We start from the raw sequence: 17,974 nt of genomic DNA on the forward strand, positions 1-17,974 counted from the left end.
CCCCTACCCGGAGTCCAACGCCCCCCGTGTGTCTCTCTCCCCCCCTTCCTCCACCCGCAGCGGAGAGGAAAGAAAGCCCTCCAAGAAGAGGAAGAAGAAGCGAACTCGGATCCGCGCCCCGCCCCAGTCAAATCAATCCCCTCCGAATCTCGCCGCGGGCGCCGCAGGTACTCCCGTCCGATCCATCCACCGATCCCCTCGCTCCCCCATTTCTTTCCTCGATTGGCCCCTTTCCTTTTGCGGCGCCGGTAGAAAATTAGGGTTTTTTATTTCCGCATTTTGGCGATCCCGCGTGACGGCATCTCTCTCCCCGCCTTTGTTTCTCCGCAGGATCGCCGTCAAACCCTAGGGAGGAAGGCGGACAAGGGTGCGCCAGCGCGAGCCTCGGCTCCCCATGCCCTAGCCGGCCGGCCTGCCCGCCTCCTTTGTTGCCGCCGGTCGCCTTGGGGCTCGATGTCGTGGAGGGATCCCGCGGTGCGGGCGACGGGGAGGTTCAACTCCCGGCCGCAGCCTGTGCCGCCGGCCACGCCGCACCCCCCGCCGGTGGTGGTTATCGACGAGGATGAGGACGACGTTGCTGCGGAATCTGAGGTTTTCATTATTGATGATGATGATGATGTGGAGATAGCCCGTGTGACGGCTGCGTGCAGTAGCAAGAAAGGGAACAGCTCTTGTAGCAATGTGATCAACATAGATGATGATGATGACGAGGAGGAGGAAGAGGAGGGTGGTCGGGCTGGCCCCAGCATGGCAGGCGCCGGCTCTCCAGCGGCGACAACTACCCCTGTGCGTGCTTCTCCTAGAAACAGATATGGGCTGGATTATGTTTCTGACAGTGAGGACAGTGATCTCTCTGAAGGACCGGACTCAGACTCAGACGGCGATGGCAGCTCGGATTGTGAGATTCTGGGTGACACTGGGACTGCTCGTAAGGTTTGGGAGAAGGCTGCTTCAAGAAGAACAACGCTTCATCATCCCCCGCATCAAAAAGATGGCAGGGCTAGTACTTCTGCATCGAGTGCCGAGTCAAGTACACACTATGATGAACCTCCAGAGAACCTCTTCTCTCCAGTGTGCCCTCTAGATAATGACATCTTGAAATATTTTAGTGGTGCATTTAACCCAGCTGGGCAAAGTAGTAGAAATGGTGCAAAACATGGCACTGGCCCTTCTTCAGTGCCTAATGCCCAGGAAGGTCCGATTGACAATGATTCCCATGGAAAAGAAACTGAAGACCACAATCCCGCTCGCAGTTCAGATCCTGATATGCGTTACAATGGCCCTGTTCCTGAAAAAGCCCCAGAAAGAAGTCACCATCCTCACCTAGATGAAACCATGAAACCCGAAGGGCACACACGCTATAACTTTGTCTCTGCAAATAGGGTTTTTCCTGCATACTCAGCTGATTGTAAAGATGATAGTCCTATATTTGTCAGCACTCCTGAAAGGATGGATGAAAAAATACCTGAAGGCACATCTTTGGCAAAGGATGGACGGACTGCCCACAATGAAGCTGCCAAACAGAAGAAAAAGATGTGCTTTGCACCAGATGATGATTCTTGTGTGGATCAACTCAGAGAAGATCCAGTTTTTACTAGCAGGCTTGGTGGCTTGAGACAATCTGGAGAATACTTTAATGATAATGCTCCCACAAATGAAGCATCGGGGACTTGCTCCTTGCCTCAGAAGGATTTGGTTGAAGATCCTGAAAAGTTAGGACAATCTTCTATGATAATTGGCGGCCGTGAAAAGCACAAAGAATCTGATGAGTACAAAAGGGCACAAGAGGAGGAGTGGGCATGCAGACAGCGTCAGTTAGCAATACAGGTATATTAATTTGCCTGCTTATAATTTGTCTTGAACTAGAACTATGCAGCGAACAGCAATACAGGTAAAGCTGATAAGTGTATATTAAGTCTGTTAATTTTAAGGAGCAGCAGGCTTATACTATTGTGTCTTTGGCATGCCTACTTTTAAGGATTTTTTTCTTTAATTATATGATCGGAATTCAAAATCTCACACTGGCACATGATTCATGATTTTATTTTGTTTTCAAAAAAATATCACAGGCTGAAGAGGCAAAAGAGGCAAAGAGGCTACGGAAGAGAAAAAAGGCTGAAGCTTTGCGACTGCTCGACATGGAGAAGAGACAAAAGCAAAGACTGGAAGAAGTCCGTGAAACACAAAGAAAGGTCTCTGTTCTAACTTATACAACGGCTAGCTGATTCGTGCATGATTCTCTGCCATCCTTTGTAGTATCTAGGTCATTGTCTTTTTTCTTTGGGTGATCTTGTGTTGTACTTACTATCCCCCTTATTTTGTTGAAAAGAGTGAAGAAACTATACAGCTGAAGGAGCAGTGTCGAGGGGCGGTAAGATTGGAGCTTGAAATTATTGAAAGGAGATACACTGATATGACTTCAATATTGCGTGCATTGGGCATTCCTGTTGAAGGGGGCGAGGTATGTCGACATTACTAACATTACTGATACACACAACCTGCCTTGAGCTTCCTAGTGACAATAGATTATTTGCTCTTATCTCTGCTACGTAATATTTTGATTGCTGTATTGATTATGTTTATTTCTATGATTAGAAAGTATACAGATACCAATGGCTCTTGGGTATATAGCTTAAAAACTAAATATTTTGAAGAACCGTAGCTTCTAAATGCACCATAGCACATTTGGATCACTACCTGAATTTCATAAACAAATGTTATGGTCCAGATCTACAGATAGTCCTGAATGTAAGCACTGGAAAACATAATTTTTGTGCAATGACCATATGTAAATAAAAATGTTCTATCTCCTAATGACAGCTTTCTGATACCATGCTTATTCTTTCAGGTTAAAGCTGCCTATAAGCAAGCCCTCCTGAAGTTCCATCCGGACAGAGTATCGAGAAACGATATTTATGAGCAGGTCAAAGCAGAGGAGACGTTCAAGTTCATCTCGCGCTTTAAGGAGAAGCTGAGGATATAGCTTCCCTGCTACCAGTTATGTAGGAGGGTTAACTTTTTGATAGGCTGAAATCTTGTCAGCAGGTCAAGCTGTGAAATTAATTGACGCTGAACGTAAGACAGTGTAATCCTTAGGATTAGCGCGGAGCATTCCTGATCCATCATTTGAGTTTTTCTTTTCAGTGGCATGTGCTCTGCTTAGCTTAATGTTATTCCAAGTTTAATACCGGGGAAATGTTTAGAGGTGGCAGGTAGAAGGATCGTTTTCACTGATGACCCATCACCAGTGCTTTTTTCCCATGACGAGAAACGAAGGACTGCTGATTGTACGATTTGTTTCCCTGCAATTTTTTGAGCAGTCAACTATACCTGTAATATAAGTGAAAATGATTATTTCTTCTCCAATGTTGAAACAATGGCGTTATCAAAATCTGAACGATGGGAGAGATGTGAAGACGCCTAAGGTCTGGTTTTCTTTATTTTTGGCCGCCCGATTACTTGATGCTTGTAATCGGAGGCCACAATGGAAGCTGGCTGGCTGCACGCAGCCAGCTCCTTGCTGGCATTGCAATGTCTGAACTTGCTGAAGCGTGGGCGCTTCGTGGTGGCCGTTTCCCTTGCCTGATGAAGGCTTAGCCTCGGTGATTTTCCATTCTGACGACTTGGCTATCTCTGGTGCAAACGATCAACTCGGGGACAATCCACAGATTGTATGTGGGCGCGGCGGTGGCAGACGTCAAGAACTTGCTGGAGCCTTTCTCTCCTGTCAAGAACTCTTTGGCGGAGATCGTAGCTACGTCCTGTGGGCAAGCTGTAAACCGTGGTGTTCCATCGTAAATGAAGTGCCCAAGTTTTTTTAAAAAAAAATTAAAAATAAAATAAAAATGAAAACGAGCTTATTATTTTGGAAGATCAACTTGAACTCTGTAGGAATACACTCGTGATGTACATCTCGTGTTTGTTGCTGGGGAGCTTCCTCTTCTAGAAGCTCCTATATGCCGCTCTCTGGCGGGAGCTATATCTCTAGCGAGACACATGCTCCCCTCGCCTAAAGCTTTTCGGGACGTCCAGTTTCGCTCAGTTTTCAATCGTTGGCAACTCGCTCGGACGCTTGTCCGCTCGGGTTTCACTAGTTCGCTCACTTCTTTTGGTTCGTTTTGGTTTTCCTATTTTCATTTCCTCTTATTTTTTTTCGTTTTTGCTGATTCTTCACTGGTTTTTTAATTTTGCTGCTTCCTTTGTTTTATCATCGGTTCTCTTTATTTCTTTCACAGTTTTTACTGATTTTTTATTTTATTTTCCTTCCATTTTCTTTGTTTCATTCTCGGGTTTCACTGTTCTTTTAAACCTTTTTTTCTTTCTACCTTCTTCTTTGTTTCTTTATTTTTCATCGGTTTTATTTGTTATCTTTGTTTTCCTATTTGGTTTTTTCTGTTTCCATTCTTTTGAATTGGTTTTCTTCGTTTTTTTTCTTGCTTTACTTTTTTTATTGGGTTCCATTCTTCCAATTTATTTCTTTGTCATTTTTATCGCTTTGTTTTTTGTTTAACACATGACAACCTTTTTCAGTACACATTCAACATTTTTCGCATACATCAGAAACATTTCTTGTATACACGTTTAACATTCTGAAGTACATGATTAAGATATTTCAAAAACTTAGATTTTTTATGTCTACTTTTTCTCATACACAATGCACACTTGTGGTATATTTTTAACACATTTTATAAGACACATTTAACATTTTATAAATACACTATTAATATTTTTTGAATACATGGTCAACATTTATCAGTACATGTTTAATATTTTATTAATAGCAATAAACATTTTTCACACACAGTATACATTTTTCGTATACAATAGGAACATGTGTACATACATGTTTCACATTTTTAAATACAGAACCAACTTTCTTAAACATATATTTTTTATGTCTACTTTTATTTAATGTATGTCATACATTTATTGTATACACCAGGAATATTTTTTATACACGTTTAATATTTCTTAAATACGTGATAAACATTTGATCACATTGTATTTGCTTTGCATATATCTTTTGGATACATAACAAACAGTTTTCCATACATATTTAACATTTTCAACCGGTTGATTAACATTTTCAAATGCTTGATAAACATTTTTTAAATGTTTGATTAACATTTTTTATATAGATGATCAACTTTTTTCATACACATTGTATATTGTTTATATACACTTTTCGTATACATGAGAAACATTTCTCTATACAGGTTGAATATTTTTTAAATGCTTGGTTAATATATATATATATTTTAAACCTTGTATGTAAATTATTTATTATAATACATATATTTGGAATATATGAAAGTATAGAAAACAAAAAAAAACAAAAAGAAGAGCGTGAAAAAACAGGAGAAGAAATAAGGCAGTGCCCTGTGGTCTGTGCCTTCCCGCTCGCTGGGCCGGCCATTTTGGGAGTCGCCTGACGCAAGCTATGGGTCAGTTTGGATGGAGACCTGAAGGTCCAGCCAGCCTGGAAGAAACTAGCGCCTGGAACTAGCCTGGAATTCATACGATTTTTGCCTGGCCAGGCAAGTGTCATATTGATGTGTTTGGTTGGTGACCTGTAGCCGACCGTGAATAGCATGGAAACTTGTGCGTGATACGGCCCAGCAATCAAGGAAGTCCGTCCTTTCCCTTTCCTAATCATGCAATTAAAGCCCAGGCAGATGGCCAGGCGCTCGTTTTTGGTCGCCTGGGACAAGATGCCTGGCCTGGATGGTTCTAATTATGGGATTAGTCATAGCCTGCAGCGGCGGACGCTCAGGCACTAGTTTTTTTGTCGCCTGCGCCTGGAAGGCTGGCCTGGACCAGGGAGCTTTTGTGGATGGTAACCAAACAAAGTCCAGGCAGCCTCCAGGGAGGCACCAGGCCAGGCGCGCGGCCACCAGGACGAGAACCAAACATGCCTTATGTCTCGCTTTCCACAGGGAAACCTCGAGTGAAGCGCGAGATGGGCCGGCCAGGTGCGCAGTTCAATTCTGGAGGCACTTTCGGAGGGATCATTATTATATATGGAGATAAAGCAAATAGAAACGTCCTTTATTCCATGTAATTTTGTGCATAGAGCTACAAACCATGAGCTAGATAGCTAGGCTTGGTACTACTCTTCCTCAGGGGAGACATATTTGGTTGGGATGACCCCGCAATTCTCTTGTTATGCCTGTAAATGTTGATATGAGTTAATAAAGCCTAGCTGTCTTTTCTAAAAAAAAACCTTTTCGTTTTTTCTATAAGTTTTCACTTTTTTTATACTTCCAAATATTCTACATAAATACATTGCAAAAGTACTTTACATAAAATATTCAAAAAAATGTTAACCAAGCCTTTGAAAAATGTTAAATGTGGATAGAGAAAATGTTTCTCATGTATATGAAAGATGTATACAAAAAATATACAATGTGTGTGAAAAAAGTGGATCCTGTATTTCAAAAAATGTTAATAAAAACATTTGGAAAATATATTAAACAAGTATGTGAAAAGCATTAATCAAGCATATGGTTTTAAAAAAATGTGTATATAGATATTTTGACCATATATTAAAAAAATGTTAACTTGTATTAATTTTTGTGGATCAAAAATTCAAAAAATGTTAAATTTTTATATAAAAATGTGGATCATTTATTAAGAAAATTTTAAACTCGTATGATAATCAAGCATTGGAAAGAATTGTTAATGTGTATAGAAAAATGTTGACCATGCATAACTATTAATCTTGTATTGGGAAAATGTTAATCAAGCATTTGAAAAATGTCAAGTGTGTATAGAAAAAATGTACTTTACATAAAATATTTCAATAAAAAATGTTAACCAAGCATTTAGAAAAATGTTAAATGTGGATAGGGAAAATGTTTCTCATGTATACGAAAGATGTATACAAAAAATATACAATGTGCATGAAAAAAGTGGATCCTATATTTCAAAAAATGTTAATCAAAACATTTGAAAATATATTAAACAAGTATGTGAAAAGCATTAGTTAAGCATTTGTTTTTTTAAATGTGTATATAGATACTTTGACCATATATATAAAAAAGTTAACTTGTATTAATTTTTTTGAATCAAACAGTTCACGAATGTTAAATGTTTATATAAAAATGTTGATCATGTATTAAGAAAAAAAATTAAACTTGTAGTTAGAAAATGTTAATCAAGCATTGGAAAGAATTGTTAAATGTGTATAGAAAAATGTTGACCGTGTGTAACTGTTAATCTTGTATTTGGAAAATGTTAATCAATCATTTGAAAAATGTCAAATATGTAAAGAAAAACGTTGACCTTTTGTTCAATAAATGTTAATCTTATGTTGGAAAAGTGTTAAACGTGTAGTAGAAAAAATGTATTACATATGTATACAAAACTGTATAGAAAAACAGTGAAAATAAATGAGGAAAAATAAAGAAAAGAAAAACCCACTGAAAGTTAGAAAGAAAAAAATAAAACTAATGACAAACGAAGAAAAAAAGGAAGAAAGAAAAGCAGCAAAAAGAAAGAAAGAAAAAAGACCAGTTGAAAAAAAAAGGAAAAACAACAAAAAAGTGGAAAACGGTTCTTTTCCTTCAACTTGGTCGCAACCTACTAACTTATCACGGACGCGACGGTGACTAGGTGGCTAGCCAGTGCAACACTGCAGCAAGGACATCCCGGGATTGAATCCCGAGCACTTTCTTTTTCTCAACTCTATTTGTTTTAAGTATGCGCTAATGGGCTGGTCCATTACTATAGATGCTTTAGGCGAAAGCTCTTACCGTCTCGCTATAATGAAGATATACCTCTCGCGACCGCACTCTCTGCAAACACTCGGTATCCTGTAAAGAGGAGCACCCCAACTCGGTTGGCACATGGCATACTGAAGCCACTTGGCTACTGTAGCAAAGGCTTTTTGGTTTTCATTTGGTTTATCTAAAACTATGAACATTGTTTTTAGTGTGAAACCTTTTGAAATTTGCCAACATTTTTTATTTAAAAATGAACATTTTTTAAAACGTGCTTTTAAATTTCAAATATTTTTTGGAAAAATGTTTTTATTGAGAATTCCACAATTTTTTGAAATTGCTTTATAATTTTTTGAAGATTTTATGCAAATTGTGGATCTTTTTTGAAAAAGTGAATTACAAACATTTCTCATATTTAAAATTTCAGTTTTTCCTAAAACACCAAAACAATTATTTTTTAAATTATAAATAAATTTTTAAGTAATAATGATTTTTAAAAAAATGAACACTTTTTGATTTTTTTTAAATCACTAATGATTTTTTGAAAAAAAATTAAATAAAATAATGGAAAGAAATCTATACCGGCCCATAAACGATAAAAACCGGGTAGGATACCCTTCAGAAGGTTTCCAAAACCACAGTTGGTAGAAGTGTTTTATAGGTTAAATGGGTCGGTCCATCTTACCTCTCGTCGTTTGTTGCCCATGTAGAGTGTTGACATTTGATGCAACGTGCGCCAAAGAGGATTTTTGAGACCTCCTATTTGACACCTTCAGTGCAAGGTAAGTTGTACAACGCTCACAGCTCACCCTCGTGGGCTAGGCCTAGCGGCGTTGGCACGCTCACTCATGCGTCCGCCTAAGTTTTTTCTTTCATTTGACGGTTTGGCGGTTGACACATTGACCACTTGACCCATTTGATTAGTTGTCTAGTTGCATGTTTGACTATTGTCTCTGAGAGCAGTTTTTTTTGCGGGTGTCTCCTAGAGCAGTTGACAATTAACTTTTCTTTAAAAAGTTCATGAAATCAAAAAAAGTTCGTGCATTTGAAGAAAGTTCACAACTTTGACAACAAAGTTTGTGAATTTCAAAACAAGTTTGTGATTCTCACAAGAAGTTTCAAGTTTTTTTTTGCAATTTAGGAAAAGTCTGTGTATTTGAAAAACAGTTTACTAACCCCAAAAAGGTTTGTGAATTTGAAAAGTTCACGAATTTGTAAAAAGATCATGATTTTTAAAAGGGAAGCAAAAAAACAAAAAAAAACCATCCAAACAAGCTCATAAAAACTAAAGGAAAACCGGTAAACCCCGCAAGAAAGCTACTAGAAGCTCACTCACCAAATTCGAAAAACAAAAACCAAAGCCGGCTCGAGCTTCCAGCTCCGTAATGCCGTATAGCGAGGCCCATATATAATCTAGCAAAATAGCACGGTGTGTGCGCTGTATATGAGTCTTTAACTGCAAAATCACTAGTTAGAGTGCACCCCTTATAAAGTTCACTCCCACGTCCTCTCATGATGACAAATGGTGCGTTGCATATGTGACTTGTCACAATGTAGGAGTTTTGTATATTTTTTGTTTATTCGCTTTTAAAAAACGTTTTATCTCTTGAAACTTGTGTCCACACCATGAATCATTTTCACCATTGCATTTCTCATGTCGAGATCTTAAAACATAGATCCCATACTAATAGGCTTGGACGATCTTTTTTCTAGAAACAAAACCTAGGAAAAATTGGAAATAGAAAAATACTAGAAACCTGGAAAAACATGTTTTTTTTGAAAACTCAAAAGGGAAAACAAAACAAAAAACAAAACCAAAAGCACGTATGTGATTTTCACTTTTTTTGGAAGCACACTTGTGATTTTTCACTTTTGAAGCGCATCTATGCTTCACGTGAAAGCACAAATATAGTTTTCATTTTTTAGAAAGCACAATGTAGGAAGGACAAATGTGCTTCTTGCCAATAGCTATGCTTTTTTTTGTGAACCACAATTGTGTTCTTGCACAACTTTATGTGAGAAAAAAAGTCGCAAAACCTTGAAAAAATCAAGCAAAATCTATGTCTTTAGGTGGCGCTATTGGCGCCAAATAGGAACGGGGATGATTTACCCTTACTGCGTCATCATGAAGGAAGAGAAAGACGTATGGGCATGCTCAATTGCGTATGTGCTATGCTTTTTTCGTGGCCGGCCCGGTCTATGTAGAATATAAAAAAATTCAACTATTGGGGAGTTTGCTATCGTGATGGTGCGTCGTGGTTTAATTTGGCTTCATATGTTTATTTGTTTTGTGTTAATATGGACTACGGAGAGAATTATTCTTATGAGAGGACCACATTAATTATCATTCTTTGGACATGAGGATCACGTTAATTATGGAAAATATTATCGAGCTTTGGAAGGAAGGATCACTAGAATATGAATATGTCCCATTGCAACACACGTGCAATTAGCTAGTAACATTGACATGCTATGATGAAGTGTTTTGAATCAGTTGGTGCACATCCTCCAGCGGCAAGAACGAGGTGAGGAACCCTCAAAGGGGGATGTGGGTGCTAAGTGTCCCAAGACTTGGAGCTATATATTGAAGATAATAACAATTCTCCGATTAACTCGATCATATGAAGACACAATGAGGGTGCTAGCAAGATTAAAATCATACTATAATGTTGTCCTATGATGCATGCTAGGCATAGAACATGCATATCTACAAACACAATAACTAATCAAATCATACCCTCTAGTAGAGAAAATCAGGCTGCGGTGGCTGCAACATTGGGCTAGACATCCCTATTCAATGCATCACTGTTATCACCCATGTCATGGCCGGGGAAGTCGAGAAAGTAGTCAAAGTTGTGGGTATGGACGGAAGAAAGTGGGCAATCACACCGAGACGCTCCGAAAAACCTTATCGTGTTTCTTCTGGTGCAAGATCACATAGGGGACGGGTTAGGAAATCACCCTTCTCACCGTGTCGGAGCACAAAGGGCGAGGGTTAGGAGGCCTGATTTCCTGGATGGACGTACACTTGGTCGACGGGATGGAGTAGCCGAAGGCAGCAGTAGCGAGATGAACAACTGTGTATATGAGCGAGAGACATTTACATATGTGATATGATTAGGCTACTATTAGGTTTGCCTATGTTTCCAACATATAGATGGTCGGGTACGAAGATTATTTGTACTGATCCGAAATGGCTACATTTAACTGTTTCTTAATGATTTATAAGTGCAGACATGGCATATGGTTGAGCATGACTCGACTTGCTCGCAAAACGGAGCACACCACTAGTACACAACATGGCTATGCACACGGTTCAAATTCCCAATCGCACATAGTTTTTGGAAACATGTGCTTGAGTGGGTTTGCGATTGGGGAGGGGGAGGGATCCATCACTGACCAAGGAGAAATCCTATGCGATAGCCAATGCAAAACCACACGTATATATGCCGCAATCGTGTGTGATAGTGTTTGCAGTCACTCACAAATGTGTGTAATTGTCAAAATATCTTTGGCGAGTCTTCTGCTGAAAAATTGTGTGCTATCCTTTTGTCCGGCTAATGATGTCCTGGGCTAGGGGTACTAACCGGTACGCCCCACAGTCCATGGGCCGGACTTATGGCCCACCGATCACTAAAGGAAAGGACAACCAAAGATGTGAACCTCGGTGTGATCAAGATGGAGACCACCAAAGACTTGCGTGTACTTCAAGGATAGCTCTATACCGACGCGTTGGCAACCGACCATGTGTGTAACCTAGGTACCCCCAGTGTATATATAGGTCGTGGGGCTTAGTATTTGGAGGCGTGATTGCCAGCCTTAAGGTCTAGAACACAATCATATGATCTCGAGGTAGATCATCTTGTACTCTGTACTCTATCACATCAGTATAATCAAAGTAGGACATAGGGTTTACCTCTTCGAGAGGGCCCGAACTTGGGTAAACATCGTCTCATATTTTCCCTCTATTACCATTGCTCCTAGACCTACAACTCAGGACCACCTACCTGAGATTCGTCGGGTTTAGCACCGACAATGGTGGCCCATGTAGGTCCCACTGCACGTTCGCTCCGGAACAATGGAGACATCAATCAATTATCTGACCCAAAATGGCGCACTCCTAGCGCCGGACTTTCAAGTCATCGGATCAACCGAAAAGCAAAAGCACATCAGATCATTCCTCCTCCCTCAAGAGTTGGAGGTTGACGATCTTGAAACTATAACCGAGCCTCCTGATCTATTTCCTAGCTCGACTAAGGACCTCTATGAGTAGGTGAACAAGAACGAACGCCAGCCGATGGAGGATGGCAAGCCTGACTAATCAGAAGGAGCCTGGAGCTCGAACCCGAAGGTCAATCCAACTGGATCGGCTTCAGCGCCACAACCTCGGGAGGAATACTTTGGAGCGGCAATTCTGCAACAGGTTGGGCTCAAAATTTTAATCCCACTCACCCCCACATCGGGTACTGTCCGAGTAACTCAGGACCACTCGATGTCTGGGATCTAATCTACATAAAAAATCTCACGATACAATTCGGCAATTCTGGATGTGTTTCTTGTTTGCTAAGAAAAAAAATCCTAGGCTGAGAAATCTTGTCGGCCTTCCGCCACAACTGCCACGACAAGGGTATCCTGAACATACTCGCTCATCGATGCGCCCAGACCTTTTCCGATCTATTAGACTTGGTATCAAGATTTTGTGTCATGGAAGACACATGGTTGGCTAAAAAGGAGTAGAGGGATTCAGTCAGAGCTGAAGCGGCAAACTGTGATAGGCATATACGCCTTAACGAGCGCCTTCGACGCTCCAGAGCAGAAGAGTCATCACAGAAAAGAAAGAAACCATCTACGGGGTCAAAAGCCGCCCTCGATAAATTCCTAGATCAACCATGCCCCATCCACTCTGTTCTGATGAACACAAACCCAACCCATAGTCTTCGGGCTTGCTGGGTGATTAAACAAGTGGCAAGGGGAGGAGAGGACCTCCTCAATAGTACTGACACGTACATTAAACGTGCAGCAACATCGAAGAGTGTGAGATCCTAATGGTCTACAAAACTCATCCTTTAAGGAACCAGAGAAAGTGATCTCTTCGCAAAATAAGCCATGTCCATCAGGTAGCGACATCGGACAAGTGGTCGGGCGTGCCTATTACTTTTGGGCAAAAGGATCAGGCGAAGACCAACCTAAGCTGAGGAACGGCTGCCCTAGTCCTTGACCCTATAGTGGACGGATGTCGGCTACGTAAAGTTTTGATGGACGACAACAACAATTTAAAATCTCATATACAATGAGGCTCTGCAAAACATGCAGTGCGATATATCACAAATCGAACTAAGTTACACCACAGTTAAGAGGGATTATCCCAAGGAAAGAGGCACAATGTAGTGGGAAAATCACCCTTGATGTACTATTCGGAACTCCTGACAACTACCGCTCTGAAGAGTTAATCTTCCACATTGTGACCTTCCGAAGTGGTTAACACGCTCTTTTGGGATGTGACACATTCATAAAATTCCATGCCATCCCACATTACACCTATATGAAACTCAAGATGTCGGGACCCAATGGCATGATCACCATAGTAAGCAATTCGGACACAACACTTCGAGCCGAGAATAAAATGGCGTTGCTAGCCCAAAAATCCTTAGTCGAAGCCTTCGCGGCCGAGGACCTAGCAGTGCTGCATGCCACCGCTGATAGAGACGATGTCTGATACGTCTCCAACGTATCTATAATCTTTGATTGTTCTATGCTATTATATTATCTGTTTTGGATGTTTAATATGCATTTATATGCTGTTTTATATTATTCTTGGGACTAACCTATTAACTGAGCGCCCAATGTCATTTTCTGTTTTTTTGCCTATTTTAGAGTTTTGCAGAAAAGGAATACCAAATGGAGTCCAAACGGAATGAAACTTTCGCGATGATCTTTCTTGGACCAGAAGCAAACCAGGAGACTTGGAGATGAAGTCGGAGATGCGACGAGGTGGCCAAGAGGGTGGAGGGCGCGCCCCCCTACCTCTTGGGTTTCCTGACCTAGTTCCTTCGCCTATATATACTCTTATACTCCCAAAACATCAGGGGGAGCCACGAGAACACTTTTCCACTGCCGCAACCTTTTGCACCCATGAGATCCCATCTAGGGGCCTTTTCCGGCGTCCTGTCGGAGGGGGATTCGATCATGGAGGGCTTCTACATAAACACCATTACCCTCCCGATAAAGTGTGAGTAGTTTACCACAGACCTACGGGTCCATAGCTAGTAGCTAGATGGCTTCTTCTCTCTCTTTGATTCTCAATACCATGTTCTCCTCGATGTTCTGGGGGATCTATTTGATGTAATACTCTTTTGCGGTGTGTTTGCCGAGATCCGATGAATTGTGGATTTATGGTCAGATTATCTATGAATATTATTTGAATCTTTTCTGAATTCTTATATGCATGATTTGATATCTTTGCAAGTCTCTTCAAACTATCGGTTTAGTTTGGCCTACTAGATTGGTTTTATTGCAGTGGGAGAAGTGCTTAGCTTTGGGTTCAATCTTGCGGTGTCCTTTCCCTGTGACAGTGGGGGCAGCAATGCACGTATTGTATTGTTGCCATCGAGGATAAAAAGATGGGGTTTACATCATATTGCTTGAGTTAATTCCTCTACATCAGGTCATCTTACTTAATGTGTTACTCCGTTCTTTATGAACTTAATACTCTAGATGCATGTTGGATAGCGGTCGATGTGTGGAGTAATAGTAGTAGATGCAGAATCGTTTCGGTCTACTTGACACGGACGTGATGCCTATATTCATGATCATTGCCTTAGATATCATCATAATTAAGCGCTGTTCTATCAATTGCTCGACAGTAATTTGTTCACCCACCATAATATTTACTATCTTGAGAGAAGCCACTAGTGAAACCTATGGCCCCTGGGTCTATTTTACATCATATTAGTTTCCTGTCAACTTGCCAATTTCTGTTGCCATTCCTTTAATTTGCAATCTTTACTTTCCAATCTATAAACCAAAAATACCAAAAATATTTACTTTACCATTTATCTATCTCTATCAGATCTCACTTTTGCAAGTAACCGTGAAGGGATTGACAACCCCTTTTTCGCATTGGGTGCAAGTTTGTTAATTGTCCAGGTTTTCGGTGACTTGTGCGTAGTCTCCTACTGGATCGATACCTTGGTTCTCAAACTGAGGGAAATACTTACTCTACTTTGCTGCATCACCCTTTCCTCTTCAAGGGAAAAACCAACGCAAGCTCAAGAGGTAGCAGGAAGAATTTCTGGCGCCGTTGCTAGGGAGATCTGCGTCAAGTCAAGACATACCAAGTACCCATCATAAACTCTCATCTCTTGCATTACATTATTTGCCATTCGCCTCTCGTTTTCCTCTCCTCCACCTCTAAAATGATTTTCGAAAAGATTTGCCTTTTTATTCGCCTTTCTTCTGTTCGATCTTTTGTTCGCTTGTGTTACCATGTGCCTTCTTTTTGTTTGCATCTTTGCTTGCTAAAAGTTTATGGATCCCCGTCCACTTGCTAACCTTTTTAAGAGATCCAATTATGATGAACCAATTGCTAGTGAGTTGAGTGCACTAGATCTTTATGAGGTTTTGCTTGAAATTTGTGAATCTGAAAATTGTGATGAAGTGCTTTATGAAGTGATTCATGATAGATCTTTGAACGAAAAGCATGATTGCAATGATGTTATTATAAATTCCACCAATGTTAACTGTGTTAATTATATGCAAAACCCTAAGCTTTGGATGCTAATTTTGCTATGTCTACTATTTGTTGCAATGATCATGATCGGGGTGATTCTTCATATGATCTTGAAAATTTATTTAAAACCCATGATGAATACGAGAATGATAATAATGTTTGCAATAATATTGAAAGTGGGTTTGGAAGAGTGTCAACTTTAGATCCCACATATTTGGAGAATGTTCAATCTTACGAAATTTTTGATAAAAGTGGGTTTGGAGAGGTCATGACTTTAGTTAATGTTAATCCCACTATTTTGGAAGAGCGTCAACTTCGCATGCATGTGGATCGTGTTGAGAATATGTTATATGATAGCTATATTGTTGAATTTTCTTATGATCCTACATGTAATTATTATGAGAGAGAAAAACATGGTTGTAGAAATTTTCATGTTATTAAATTACCTCTCTTCATGTTGAGATTGCTATCGTCTCTTTCTTCTTCCTTGCATATGCTAGTTTTTGCTTGCCTTGATAATTTGTTTGCTTATAAAATGCCTATGCATAGGAAGTATGTTAGACTTAGATGTGTTTGTCATGTGTTTTATGATGCTCTCTTTGTGCTTCAATTCTTCTCTTTTATGTGAGCATCATTGAAATTATCAATGTCTAGCTAAAAGGCTTTAAAGAAAAGCGCTTGTTGGTAGACAACCCAATATTTTTCCTTGCTGTTTTGCTTTGAATAATTCATCTAGCCTCTGGATATGTGGTTTTATGTTTTAATTAGTGCTTGTGCCAAGTTAAACCTTTAGGATAGCTTACAGTGATAGTTGTGTTGATCCTGCTGAAAATCAGAAACTTTTGCGCCCAAGAAAATAATTTTAGCAATTCACATAAACGTGATTTTGATCTGATTCTTTTTTCTATGGCTTTGTACACAAATTTCTCAGTTTTTCCTAATTTTTCAGAATGTATGGAGTTACAGAAGTATTCGAGAGTTACAGATTTCTACAGACTGTTCTGTTTTTGACAGATTCTGTTTTTTGCGTGTTGTTTGCTTATTTTGATGAATCTATGGGTAGTATCGGGGGGTATGAACCATGGAAAAGTTGGAATACAGTAGATATTACACCAATATAAATAAATAATGAGTTTGCAACAGTACCTTAAAGTGGTGATTTATTTTCTTATACTAACGGAGCTCATGAGATTTTCCGTTGAGTTTTGTGTTGTAAAGTTTTCAAGTTTTGGGTAAGGATTTGATGAACTATGGAATAAGGACTGGCAAGAGACTAAGCTTGGGGATGCCCAAGGCACCCCAAGGTAATATTCAAGGACAACCAAAATCCTAAGCTTGGGGATGCCCCGGAAGGCATTCCCTCTTTCATGTTCATCTATCGGTAACTTTACTTGAGGCTATATTTTTATTCACCACATGATATGTGTGACATCCTGGTTTTTGCCCTATTTTCTTTGCTTGATTTTCAGTTGAGTTGGTTTTGAATTTGGAGTTTTGAATCATGTCATTTGGACTTAACCACTTGGGTACCCCTTAATTTTCACCCAAGCGTTCCCTCTCCACCTCACAACCATCATTTCACCCCTGGTCCAGCCCAAAAATATTGTTTGGAATATTTTTCCTAAATGAAAAATATTCATTTTGACCCCCAAAAACCTAGCTAACCCTTTGAGCTCCAAAGCAACCCTAATTTTTCTTGCCCCAAAAATCCTAAGAAAAATCCCAATTATTCTTTGGACCCTAGGGCACCTTTCTGAGCAAAATTTCACCAACCTTTGGAATATTTTGGCTACAGAAAATAAAGTCATTTCTGGACAGAAATGGTAGTTTCTACAGCAACTACCTTTTTACTAGCTCCATTGTAGCTGGTTCTTCCTGTGCCTATTTACCTTAGTAAGTGTTAGTAAAACCCCAAAGCTCAGCCCTTGACTCCCAGTGGTTTGACCACAGTGACTCTCCAAAGTTACTGTCCAGTAACTTGTCAGCAGTACAAATTTATTTCTACTACACCTGGAACCTAACCAAACCGTGGTAACAACTCATTTTACTAAGGACTACACGCCAGACATCTTTGTTAGTGCTTAGGGTGGCCTGATGTCACGGTCCACACGGTGACCGCGTTCGTCCGAGCGTGCTGGCATGACAAGCGCGCGCTCTGCGTGCCGCCAGACACTGTTGAGTGCGTGCTCACTGCCCAGCCAGCCCGAGCCTGCCACCCCTCGCCACCATCCGCGTCTCCACCTCCATAACTACCCCTGGCGCTCGTCGACGCCGGAGCTCGCCGCAGCGAGCACGGGCACGGTCCGGCCAACGACACAGTGCGCTGTGCACTGTGCTCGTCGCGTCCCCCCTCGCTCCTGTGCTCGACCGCGCCCGTGCACAGTCCCTGCGTGACCTCCGTCGTCTTCTCCCTCTCTCTCTGGCGCCGTTCGTCGCTGGGCGCCATGGACAGGTGTCCTCCGATGGAGCCCGAACCCTCCTCGCCGCCCGCCTATAAAAGCAGCCACCCGCAGCCTCTTGGAGC

At 40.7% G+C, this 17,974-nt stretch overlaps 1 protein-coding gene across 1 annotated transcript; it reads left to right on the plus strand.

Annotated features, from left to right (window-relative positions):
- On the plus strand, positions 1-3,366 carry LOC123113350 (uncharacterized). The gene is made up of 5 exons (XM_044534564.1): positions 1-167; positions 331-1,827; positions 2,070-2,192; positions 2,330-2,461; positions 2,849-3,366. Exons 2-5 carry the CDS (start codon positions 454-456, stop codon positions 2,981-2,983), a joined length of 1,764 nt encoding a protein of 587 aa, XP_044390499.1. The 5' UTR covers positions 1-167; positions 331-453; the 3' UTR covers positions 2,984-3,366.
- Positions 3,367-17,974: the final 14,608 nt, after the last annotated feature.

Source organism: Triticum aestivum, chromosome 5B, assembly GCF_018294505.1.
Source record: "Triticum aestivum cultivar Chinese Spring chromosome 5B, IWGSC CS RefSeq v2.1, whole genome shotgun sequence".
In the NCBI taxonomy this organism is placed as follows: domain Eukaryota; kingdom Viridiplantae; phylum Streptophyta; class Magnoliopsida; order Poales; family Poaceae; genus Triticum; species Triticum aestivum.

Bases quoted from the DNA above. Each gene is read 5' to 3' on its own strand.
- LOC123113350 (XM_044534564.1), top strand. From the start codon at position 454: ATGTCGTGGAGGGATCCCGCGGTGCGGGCGACGGGGAGGTTCAACTCC. The intron at 2,193-2,329 runs GTCTCTGTTCTA...TTTGTTGAAAAG, and splicing joins TCCGTGAAACACAAAGAAAG to AGTGAAGAAACTATACAGCT. The intron at 2,462-2,848 runs GTATGTCGACAT...TTATTCTTTCAG, and splicing joins TTCCTGTTGAAGGGGGCGAG to GTTAAAGCTGCCTATAAGCA.